The 12,500-nt window shown below is 42.1% G+C and overlaps 1 protein-coding gene across 1 annotated transcript in view; it reads left to right on the forward strand.

Annotated features, from left to right (window-relative positions):
* Positions 1 to 10,647: 10,647 nt before the first annotated feature.
* ormdl3 (ORMDL sphingolipid biosynthesis regulator 3) overlaps positions 10,648 to 12,500 on the forward strand; it is a 23,976-nt gene continuing 22,123 nt past the window's right edge. Inside the window, exons 1-2 of the mRNA XM_063221114.1 lie at positions 10,648 to 11,010; positions 11,442 to 11,711. Coding sequence (XP_063077184.1) covers positions 11,538 to 11,711 — 174 coding nt within the window. The 5' untranslated portion in view covers positions 10,648 to 11,010; positions 11,442 to 11,537. The remainder of the gene's footprint in view (positions 11,011 to 11,441; positions 11,712 to 12,500) is intronic.

Below are 12,500 nucleotides of genomic sequence, written 5' to 3' on the forward strand. Positions count from 1 at the left end.
TTTCCTTTCCTTTCCTTTCCTTTCCTCTCCTCTCCTCTCCTCTCCTTTCCTTTCCTTTCCTCTCCTCTCCTCTCCTCTCCTCTCCTCTCCTCTCCTCCCCTCCACTACTCTGCTCTCCTCTCCTCCCATCTCCTCTCCTCTCCTCCACCCTTCTTGTCTCCTCTCATTTTCCTCCTCTCCTCCTTTCCTTGTCCCCTTTCCTCTCATCTCCTCCACTCCTCCCTTCTCTTCTCTTCTCTTCTCTTCTCTTCTCTTCTCTTCTCTTCTCTTCTCTTCTCTTCTCTTCTCTTCTCTTCTCTTCTCTTCTCTTCTCTTCTCTTCTCTTCTCTTCTCTTCTCTTCTCTTCTCTTCTCTTCTATTGTTGTCACCTCTGTTCTTGTGCTAAGGAACCTGCTCATTGACCGCCTTTCTTTTTTATTAGGAAGTGCCATCAGATCATAATAACGCTTTACTGTAATCAAATGTTGTTATGTGACCACTTTTTTGTAAATCTATGCAGTTTCTTATTGTGAACTTGTCATTGAGAGCTATAGAGCTTCATAGAGTTGGCGTTTATGGTACTAAGAACTACAAACTTTAGGCTGGTGACGATTTTGCTGCTGCGTGAGATGGATGAGTGTTTAGACGAAAAAATGCTGTGTTTTCCTTTTACTGCGAGAAGGGGACAAATATATCCTTGAGATAATGTATCCTTAATAAGCTACTGCTACCCCCAAAATCATGACTCAGTATTTTTCTTAGGCACTGTGTAAAACAGAGGATAAATAAACGAAATATTAGAGGTTGGAAGTTATGTGCTGCGCTGTGGACAGAGACTGCCCCATGCCCAGGCTTGAGGTTCGCAGGATTTAATGCTTTCGGTGTCCAATGTAATATTAGCTCTCCTAACTCGCGTAATGGCTGTGTATGTTCATGTCTTATTCACTAGGTGGAGCTAGGGAGACAAAACCGGTCAGCCAGTTGGCAATCTTTCTTTCTTTCTTTCTTTCTTTCTTTCTTTCTTTCTTTCTTTCTTTCTTTCTTTCTTTCTTTTTAAATATCATACAGACTACAGGGGTAAATGGAACAGGTCGGAGGTAAGCGTTGGAGTTGGAGGTGCCCAGGTTATGAGGTTGAGGAGGAGCACATGTTGAATCTGACATTTTTACTCGGTCATGGCATAATGCAGGCAACAAACTTATGTGGCTATGTGCTGTAATTTACTTGTGCCCTGTGACCTGTGCAAGGCATTCATACAAATTCTGGATGCAGCCTTTGAGTGCGGTGGGATGGGTGCCTGTACTGTAGTAATAAAAAATAGAAATATAAAGAAAAAATTAAATTGTAAATGATTGTTAGACTCTGAACATAAATGTTTGCCAAATGTATTGTAATATAATGCAATGAATAATCTAATGTCGAGGTGGGCAAACTCAGCCCCTGGGACATGCGGCCGACCGAGCTATTTCATTTGGCTCTCAGTGCCTTTACAAAAAAGATGGCGACCCAACATTCTAAAAATGTTTATCCAAGACACAGTGGTCTTGAGGCTTTCAAATTTGCCAAGGCTACTGTATTAAAACTAAACACATTTCATATCAATGTGCAGGATTGAAATGGCCAAAAAATCTAATGCCAGCATACATTATTTCTTATGCCTGCAACACCTGGCCCTTTGGCCAATATTCTAAAATCACTCAGGGCCCTTGAGCTACAATAATTGCCCAGATGCCCACCCCTGATCTAATGTAAAGTGGTGATATAATGGAGATGGAGCGCCCTCTTAAAGCACCTTGCATGTTAATCCTCAAAAACGGCCTCTGTGATCGGGAGCAGAGACACATGTACATGTCAAAGACAAACACCAACCAAAAAATCATCAACAAAGAATGTACATAAAAGGACTCATTGAAACCCGTGGTTCGAATTGTTTCCAAAACATGCATAACGACGAGGCCACAGTGATTCTTCCATAGCAGTGTAAAACTTGAACTGAACCGTCTGCGATTGTGTAAACTTGGCCTGGTGCGGTTGGAGATCCCCAGAATGTTCTCAAAGTATTTTATAGGCATTGTGCAAGCATTTAGAGTCTGTGCTCCGGGCCTCCGATGCAGCACCAGTTTCATGCCAGAGGTTGTCGTGTTTACTTTCCACCACAGCGCCAAATAAACAACAAAATAAAAAGTCTAAACAAATGTACAAATGTTTAAATGTATGGTGGTTGAACCAATTTGGGGTGAAGTCATATTCCGTGTGGTCTTCTTCCTCTGAAACGTTCTGTACTACCGCTTTTCTCTTCTCTACCTCTCCCCATTGTGGTAACCTTGACAATGCGTAGAAGACCGTGGAGGCTTTCTCTGTGAACTCCTGAGAGGGAAACATCATTTCATGATAGATAAAGTCAAATAGGCCATTTCCACCAACGATGCATGTCATACGCTTGTGTGCTGTGTGGCAGTGCTGAGTACAGACCTCACCATTTTCTGTCCGTCAAGTAACATCACCCAGCATGTAGGCTAACCTATTTAAACATCTTGATTGTTCACCAAAAAGTGTTACAAGATCATTACTAGTCCCTTAATGCAGTGTTTCTCAACAGGGGTGCCGGGGCACCCTGGGGTGCCGCAGGCTCCCCTCAGGGGTGCCGCGGAAACGTGGCTGATAAATAAATCATGTAATATAATACATATTTGTCTAAATTGAAAAGTTAATGTTAGTCAGTGGACGTTTCCAAATGTGTTACTTTTTGAAGCTTGTGTGGTATTGGATGCGATGCCATATTACGGTTTGTTGGTTTGAGGTGCCTTGAAATTTTTCATGAATTGAAAGTGTGTCTCGCCTAAAAAAAGGATGAGAAACACTGCCTTAATGCACGCCATGCCACCAGTGGCACACTGTAATAGTCATTGAAAAGTTAAGTACCATAGCACTACACCACTATGACAGTGCACAGGACTTTTAGTAATGCACTACCACTTGGTCATTGCCATTCTGGTAACAGCAAATTCATAACACCGTGTCTTAACGGGCAAGAAAACATGACAGTCTTCTCAATCTAAATCCTTTCTACAATTGAGGAGTAATTAAGGAATTTATTCAAAATAGTAAGCAAATTGGTGATATTAGTAATAAGACAACACTTGAATAGGCCTTGAATAGACCCCCCCCCCCCAAAAAAAAAAAAAATACAGCTATCCATTTCACTAGGTGACTGGTCTACAGTTACAGTAGACTACAGTACCTGTCATACAATCAGCTGATTCTGAGCTGGTTGCATCAATTTTGAGACAGTTTTTAAAACATTTTTAGGCTTTGTCAGGCTATTTACCTCGGTAAGCAGTGTCATAACTGGTGTAACAACTATGCAATGTCATGTAGCCTACTGTTGTTGTACTAACACCATGAATTTACTTCTGCCGTTACTTTTGACACCACTGTAAACATCATGGAGTAACACTCCTAAGATATTCAAGGTCTTACTGAATTCTACCTTAGAATGCCTTTGCTTTGTCAGCAGTAGATTTAGGCTGACATCTACTGGAGAGACTAAGTAATTACGCCCTCTACTCAACAGTTAAAACCCCATAAGCTTCTATTCAAACGGGCAGCGCAAGCAAGCGTCTGTATATGTGTATGTGAACAAAATCTGTTATATTTGGCAGGCATGCACACTACTGATTCACTCTAACTGCCAACAATGACACGAGATGAAGTGTTTACCTCAGCTCCACGCTATTGTTTGAACTGTCTGCTTGACAAGTCTCTCCTTACCTGTGCTTATCTGTGTGTATGGGATTTCATCTGACGTGCAGTGTGTTTAGGACACACATTTCAGAGTCTTTTCAGTCTCGACACGTTTTATGAGCAAACACACACACGCACGCACGCACACACACACGCACACACACGCACACACACACACTCACACACACACACACACACACACACACACACACACACACACACACACACACACACACACACACACACACACACACACACACACACACACACACTCCATTATTACTGTAGGTGTACCGTAAGTCTGAGGCGCCGTCATAACATGCCTTGGGACCAAGTGGTGAGCTGTATGACTGCACTCAACTATATCTGATGCTGCTGCTGCTACACACAGAGAGAGGTAAGTACTTCAGTGTACTCAGTGGAGATTTGAGACCAAATTTGCCAGGGGGACCGAGGTGGGGCCAATGTGTGTTTAGGGGTGCACATTTAATGGCAAAACAGGTCAATATTCTATTTCATATTTTTTAGTGTAGATTAGATTTTTTTTATTTTTATTATTACAACATAATATTTAAACCTTTGACTGTTCGGTAATGGGGCTGCAACAGGGGCCAGGGATAATTCCACAGGGGCTATGGCCCACTTTGGCCCCGTTCTAGGACCATCTGTGAGTGTACCCTAGTTAAATGCACCATCACTACCCTTTTACAGAGCAATTATTTCCCTTTTTTAAAAAATCAATCAATCAATCAATCAATCAATCAATCAATCAATCAATCAATCAATCAATCAATCAATCAATCAATCAATCAATCCCAAAGGTTTTCTATTGGTTTCAGGTTTGAACGCTGTGCAGGCCAGTCAAGTTCATCCATACCATACTCTGTCATCCATGTCTTCATGGACCTTGCTGTGTGCACTGGTGCACACTCATGTTGGAAGAGGAAGGGGCACACTCCAAACTGTTCGCACAATGCTGGGCGCATGGAATTGCTCAAAACGTTTTAGCATCCTGATGCTACCAAAGCTGGACCGTTATCATATTGAACGTTGTGGGTTGGGAATGGGATGGTAGTTAAGTTCATACCATGTGAGTCGAGCCATGTTAACGAATACTTGCCCGGTGGGATTACTGTAATAAATGTTACTCTACCACTCTACTCATTCTTGGTTGATCCATCTTTATTTTGCCTCTCTTCGACATGTGTGAGGTGCCTTTGGATGCTCTGAGATGCCCGAGGCATCATAAGGACATGCTCACTCAGCACCACCCGAACTAAAGACACACTTTTATCATAATCATCCTCATCCTCATCCTCATCCTTCTCCTCCTCCTCATCATCATCATCATCATGACAAGACAAACCTGAGATCTGCGGCATCATGAAATACAATCCGGTCATTTTTATTTAGGCTATTTATTTCATCTGTGTGTCTTACCGGTGCAGATGCAGAATGCAGTGGGGGATAGTTTCTTTCACTAGAAAGCAGCAACTTCAAGGAATCAGCGCTGCGGTGGCTTTTAAACCAGAGTCAACAAATATTGGCTGCTTGTAAGCCTGGTACCATTTTTAGTTTGCAGCTGATTTTGCAGATTTGTATGAACATTTTTTTATGCTTGCTCAGACTATGTATAAACAACCCCCCGTAATCCCCTCTTAATTTTAAGATGTCATACTAATTTTAGTAACACTAGCTTGTGTAATGCGATTTTTTGCAGCACAGAGGCTAGCACTATGCATTGATCTAATGCTCTTGAAGACATTAAATAGTGCATCAAACCATTCAGCTTCCCTATTGTAGAAGCCCTTATGTGCTGATCGAATTGTCAGTGATCCGGCTCATTGTTTGCTGACAAACTAAACTACAAACCCCAACTCCGATGAAGTTGGGACGTTTGGTAAACAGTGAATAAAATCAAAATGCTATCATTTTCAAAACATTCAATCTATTCATTAGATGGAGAATAGTGAAAAGACAACATATTAAGTGTTAAAACCGAGAAAAAATATTGTTTTGGGCGACATATGTACTCATTTCTAATTTGATAAATCCAACACGTCTCAAAAGAGTTGGGACGGGGATCAGTGAAATTTAGTAAACATCCAAATAAGATAAAACAACAAAGAAGAACATTTCAAAATGAATTGTACTGACGGACAATATAGGTGTCCAGGTATAAGATCATCACAGAGAGGCTGAGTCACTCAGAATTAAAGATGCAAAGGGAATAATTACCATAGTTATTACATACATTTTTGAATTCCCTTTGATTTACCACGATTGAGTGTATATAAGACATATTTTTGTTAATAAAATCATTGTATAGGTTCATGACATCATGAAATATATATTGGCTGTAGTCTCACTCTAATTCCTGGAGTGCTAGAGCTATTGAAAATTGACCATATTAAGAATGCTTAATGCATGAAAATGACACAGGGGTTTAACATTCTCCTAAGCACCTGAGCTCACTTGAAATAGACCCAGAAGACATGGGAAACTGTCCTTTGCTTACAGAAGTCAGCAGAAGTTGTAGAAGTCCATTCTTTTTGACAATAATAGAGCATTGCACATCCTGTGCTACAGTGAAAATGGACCATCCAACTTGTGTTAGTGCTAGCTTCAAAAGTCAGCCTCCATGATGGCATGCGGATGCAGTAGTGCATTGGTTAAGATGTTCTCACTCATCTGTAGAGTTAAATACAGTGCTGAATGGTATAAATGGGTTTTAAACAGCATGAAAAGCCACTCATGCATTATATTTTGAAGGGAGATCTTGGATTACTGCCACATAGTAAGGTCAAATTGCATTCTCTACTATGTTTTAACAGTTTGGCTCCATCATAAGGACCAGCATGTGATAAAATGGTGGGTTTTTGGTCAAGACCTGTCACACTGTAAGCACTACAGAAAGGAAAACATTGCAAAACATGACAAGGAATACACCCACCATTTTAAGCTGATGAAATCATGTCCAAGATAGATTTTTATATAAAATCATCTCATCGGTTAATGTATTTAACTGTTAAGTGTTGTCTTTTGTTTTGTTTTTAGTCTTCCTCGACATTTGCTGCCATTTATTGTCCCCGTCCCAACTCTTTTGAGACGTGTTGGATTTCTCAAATTAGAAATGAATACATATGTCCCCCAAAACAATATTTTTTCTCGGTTTTAACACTTAATATGTTGTCTTTTCACTATTCTCCATCTAATGAATAGATTGAGTGTTTTGAAAATGATAGCATTTTGATTTTATTCACTGTTTACCAAACGTCCCAACTTCATCGGAGTTGGGGTTAGTACTTCCTACTAAGAACAATGTTATGACATTACCAAGTACTTATGGTTTAATAACAATTTAAAACTTGGCCGTTTTAGTAAAGACAAATTTATAAAACAAAGGCTCTGCATGAAGGAGTTACCATCTAAGGACTGAATTTACACTGTATAACATTATTCACTTTTTAATACATTTTGTAGCACAGAAGCTGAAACTTGCACAAAGCTATAGGCCAGGGGCGTCTTACTCAAATTGTCCAAGAAACTCAAATTGTCCAAAATGTGGAATGAAGTTGTGGGCTGAATTCTGTTCGTTAAAAAAGGCTAAAATTGTGCATGCATGCATTTAATACTCATAGTTACATTTCACACACACACACACACACACACACACACACACACACACACACACACACACACACACACACACACACACACACACACACACACACACACACACACACACACACACACACACTTTCCCACTCTTATGGTAGGTAGTTCCAATGTGCCCGCACATTATTGTGTTGCATAGGAGTGTGAGCTGTTTCATTGGTCTGGGCCCACTCATATTCCAATGACACATAACATTGCATGTTCAAGCCTAGCTACGCAACACATTTAATGGTGTATGTGGGTCAAATGTAACACATATTTGAAATGATCTCACAGGCCGAATCAAATGACTCTACGGGCCAGATTTGGGCCCCGAGCCTGAGTTTGACATCCCTGCTATAGGCCTACTCACTCAGCCGTGGAGCGTATAAAGCCCAGGACCCCCTACTGGGTCCATAAGGACTTTGAAGCATTGCTTGCCTGCATCGCCGGTCTCACTTTAATCAGGCCGACAGAAGCCAGTTGCATTACGACACCACTCAGGTTTCCATCCCCGGCAGGGCTAACAAAGCACCAGGATGAGAGAATCACAACCACATGCATAGTTTAAAATGCTGCACAGTAAAACTGCTCATGTTAAAATACTAGTGTTAGCTCCTAGTGGTGTGCATTGGCACTGCCCTCACGATTCGATTACGATTCGGGAGGTAGCAATTCGACTCGATTCGATTCAATTCTACAATGCATTGCAATGCATTACATTTCCAAAGCAAAACAAATGTTTCATCAGTCATGATGAGGCCATACAAGTAGTCTGATAATGAACAACACTTTATTGGCTGTTTTCTGTATCAGTCTTGCAGTTTTGCAATGCTTTGAAGTGTTTTTATTTAATTTAACATTCATTTGCTCCCGAAATATCCACGGAAGTAATTGAAACTTAAAAAATTCGCCGCATCGATTCTGGAACTTGCCGCATTGAATTGAATTGTCCATGCCCCGCATTGCATTGCATTGCCGAATCGATTATTGTTGACACCACAATTAGCTCCTGACGAGTATACAGTAAGAGTACTTCCATTCAGGTAACATTTGTTCCCACTAAGGCTGGCACTAGGCATAGCCAGACAAGGTAGTCCCCTATAGGCCAGTGTTTCCCAACCAGTGGTACGTGTACCACTACTGGTACGCCAACACACTGCAGGGGGTACGGAGCAGTGTGACAGAGTTAGAGACGAAGAGCAAGTGTGAGGGGGTAGGCTACTTATAGAGTGAGGAACAGGCTAAATGGGTACACAAGACAAATAAGGTTAAGCATCACTGTCCTAGGGCGACAAATCTCTTGGGGGCACCCGAAAGCCCCACAGAATTTAGAACGTCAAGCGAAATAAAAATTTTTTTTTACATTGATAATGATTATTCATGGTCATTCAGGATGTTTAGGTACTATGTGCTCGATCAGATGTACAACGCTGTGCTTACAGAGGCCAATTTTAAATGCACAAAAAGGAAAGGGGCAGTTCACCTTGGACACAAGAATGACAAGAACCTGCCCCGGTTCCCAGACTAATTTTACTCTTAGTCTTTGGTCAGAGTAAACTCATCAGAGTTAATTGTACTCACTGTGTGGACAAAGAGCTGCAGCGTTGAAATTGCACTGCAGTATTTTACTCTGACATTTGACTCCATGTGAGAGTAATTTGACTCTCCACAGTGTTGTATATACTGTATCTCGATTTATATACCTTCACTCTGAAACTGACACCCCTTCTTTTACGATGTGTATAGCTGCTTCACCTGCCTCGGTTTGATCAGGCCCATGGAAGCCAGTAGCATGACGACATCGCTCAGGTTTCCATTCCCCGGGAGGTTCACAGTGCACAAGGCACAAGGAGAGGCTCATCACAAGGGAAACCAGAACAAAGATGGACAAAGGGGTCAGTTGTCCTGGGCCCAGAATTAGGTCCCTTATTACATTGCATGCATTGGGTGTGGGGCCCTTTGAGATTACTTTGTCCCAGGCCCAGACAAAGCTGTCAGTGCAGTGGCCCTGCTCATCACCAACTGGCTGACAGACCGACCGCCATGGTCAAAATGCTGTGTAGAACATGAAATATGTCTCCTGGAAAGCTGATGCAAGTCTCTCTCTCTCTCTCTCTCTCTCTCTCTCTCTCTCTCTCTCTCTCTCTCTCTCTGTCCTTCAGGCCAGAGACACAGAACATGAGAACCCGATAGTAGATATGTGTGCAGGCCATGACAGTGGGTTATTGTCCGACCAGAGATTCCTGTCAGAACATAACCTGATAGCTGTGTTGTGTTATGCAAAGTAATGCATTGACTTGATTCTTGCATTGGCATCTGTGATTGTGTCATAGCATCTCCAAATACTCTTTCAGTTCTCTAACTAAAACTATAGCCCGTGCACAATTACACCTGGCCATTTATTGCATCAACAAGTCGACAAAACAATGTTTTCAATTTACCATGCAGTATTACAGCAACTATGTCAATTTTATTTATAGCCTATTTATAAAACATGTACACTACCTGTACGTATTATATGCCTTATAAAGCATCTTGACCACAAGATAACCCCCCCCCCCCCCCCAACCAGCATAGAAACCTATACCTTTGCCAAAGAGTCACTCGCTGCAGCGACATAAAACAGGGCTGACCCGGCTGCCCGAGGGCAACTTGGCTTCTCCGAGGAGCCCTGGATTTTATCTCCTCCACATCTGGAACTTGACACTCCTGATCCTGGCTTTGATCTCTGCGCTCTCCAGCATTCACTGACTGTCTCCGATGGCTGATTAGTGTAGCCTACTTCTTCGGGACCAGAATCCGCACCGAAGAAAGTAAGAGTGAAACAACGCTTTGTAGGATAAGATCATCTGTAGCCGACGAAAATTGTGGCAGCTGTAAAGGAAACCGTCAAGGGCTAGGTTATGCTTGTCATCATTGCAACTTTAACTTTGTTCCATTGGATCTATTTAACATTAGGATAGCCATTTTCACTTTTACGCTAGCCAGAACATAAGAGTCTATAGACAAACAATAGCCTAATGGTAGCGCTCATCTCAATTCAACAAGTTAGATAATGTATCAGTTCCGTATTATTGCACATGCATTCTAGAGTTGAGTGTCCGTGCCTGTTTGTCTCCCTATCAGACTTCAAGTTCACAGTCTGACGTTTCGGTGGGCGTGCGGCTATTTCAGCAAATGACCAACGCATCCGTCTCTGAATGGTTACATGAACTGCATGTGATGGAGGACAGCCAATCGGAATTTAAACAGATGGGTTGAAAATATTGCCGTGAATGGTGTAGCCCCCAAAAACGATGACGTTTAATTACGAAGTATTGCTGTGTTGTCACACCAGCTGTTTTCAAGAGGAACAAAGTGGCAGCGCAGCGAACAAGACTTTTTTGCCGGAATGTGCAGAAACTGAGAGCTATAAAGGCTATCGCCAGACACAAACCGAGCTCCGGAATGAATGGCAGTTAGGGAGAGTGACCATTTCTTTAATCACACAAGTGCTTACATAAGATTACAAGACGATATCGAGTGGTGGAGTGGAGTAATTAAAAGTCATCTTGAATAAAGACCATTCTGATAACGAAGTTCTCACAGCGATATCTTTGGCACAGATCTACAGTCAGTCACAGTCCGGTGAGTATGCCTCACTCGCACGAAGAGTCGCTCTCACTTTCTCTCGGAAGCTGAGAGCCTGCATAGGGAAATTTGGTCTGATCCGAACCAATAGACTGGAAGATAGGCTAACGGGGGCATCTTTTTGTTGACTTAGCACAATGCTCCATTAATCGAATGTTTTTTCCTTTAACATAGTTTTGCTCATCAAAAACGTTGTTATGTATAACATAATGACATTGTTGTAAGTTTGTAATTAGAAGGCTAAATATTTTCTCATTGAAAAGTAGCCTAATGTTGGCTGGTGGTGAAGATATTTGTGCTTAGACGGGTATGTGAAATATGAATAGTCTTAAGCTTTAGATGACTATCTCCAAAATCCCTGTTCCCTTCCTCCATGGTCAGTTCACGGAGGAGGTCTGTAGCCTATCCCCTGCTTTGTTACGCTACAGGTCCCAAAGTGTGAGCGCTGTGCTGTGCGCCAATAAGTGGGTACAAACTTGGGTACGTGGGTACAAAGTCTGCGTGCGAGTGAGCGAGCGAGCGTCATGAACGTGGGCACGGCCCACAGCGAGGTGAACCCCAACACGCAGGTGATGAACAGCCGGGGAATATGGCTCTCCTACGTCCTGGGCATCGGCCTGCTCCACATCATCCTCCTCAGCATCCCGTTCGTCAGCGTGCCAGTCGTATGGACACTCACCAACCTCATACACAACATGGTAAGCACTGCAGTCTACTGCGCACCTACACGTAGCTATACATGTTCATCATGAGGTACTGTGACGCAGCACTGCTTCCTTGGGGCGCTGTTTGGGGGTGCCCCTTTGCATGGGTGAGGCATAAATGCAATTTTATTGTGTGCAGTGGCTGAGCACTGTGTGCTGTGGAGTGCTGTGGCACAATGACAATGGGAGATTCCCAAGTTATTTTTTTAAAACTGCACCCCAGTCAAATCTCACGCACACTCATTTTAGCCGGATACAGGGTCAAAGCGTAAAGTTTAATGGCTGAACTGCATACTGATGAGCTCCCAAGGGGCTTTGTGAGCAAACACACACTTTTTCATCATCAAAACTCAAAAGTGTCTTGATAGTGGCCTCTTTGTGCAGATGGGCACCGTCGGCAGGCCCGTTCAGGCGTGGCTGAAAACACTCATCTACATCCTAGTAACAACACGGCTTCATTACTGAGAGCCTAAAGCCCCTTAGTTCAGAGTCTCTGTCATAACCATACCGTCACCAAAAATGTTAATGACCAAGTCTTAATCGGTTACTTATGACTCTCTGACTGCATTGTCATAGCAATGTTGTTATGATTATTATTATTATTATTATTATTTTTAAAGGAACATCAAACCTGTCAAGGGACAAAAGACGGAAATTAGCCTCTTGGCTACAATCTTGTATATTTAGCATTTTTGTTTAAATGCTGGCAATATATGCTGTCCCTTTCTTAAATAAATAAACTTGAAACTTGAATGTAGTTGTGTGTTTTCAGCAAAGAATGAA

Source organism: Engraulis encrasicolus, chromosome 17, assembly GCF_034702125.1.
Source record: "Engraulis encrasicolus isolate BLACKSEA-1 chromosome 17, IST_EnEncr_1.0, whole genome shotgun sequence".
NCBI lineage: Eukaryota > Metazoa > Chordata > Actinopteri > Clupeiformes > Engraulidae > Engraulis > Engraulis encrasicolus.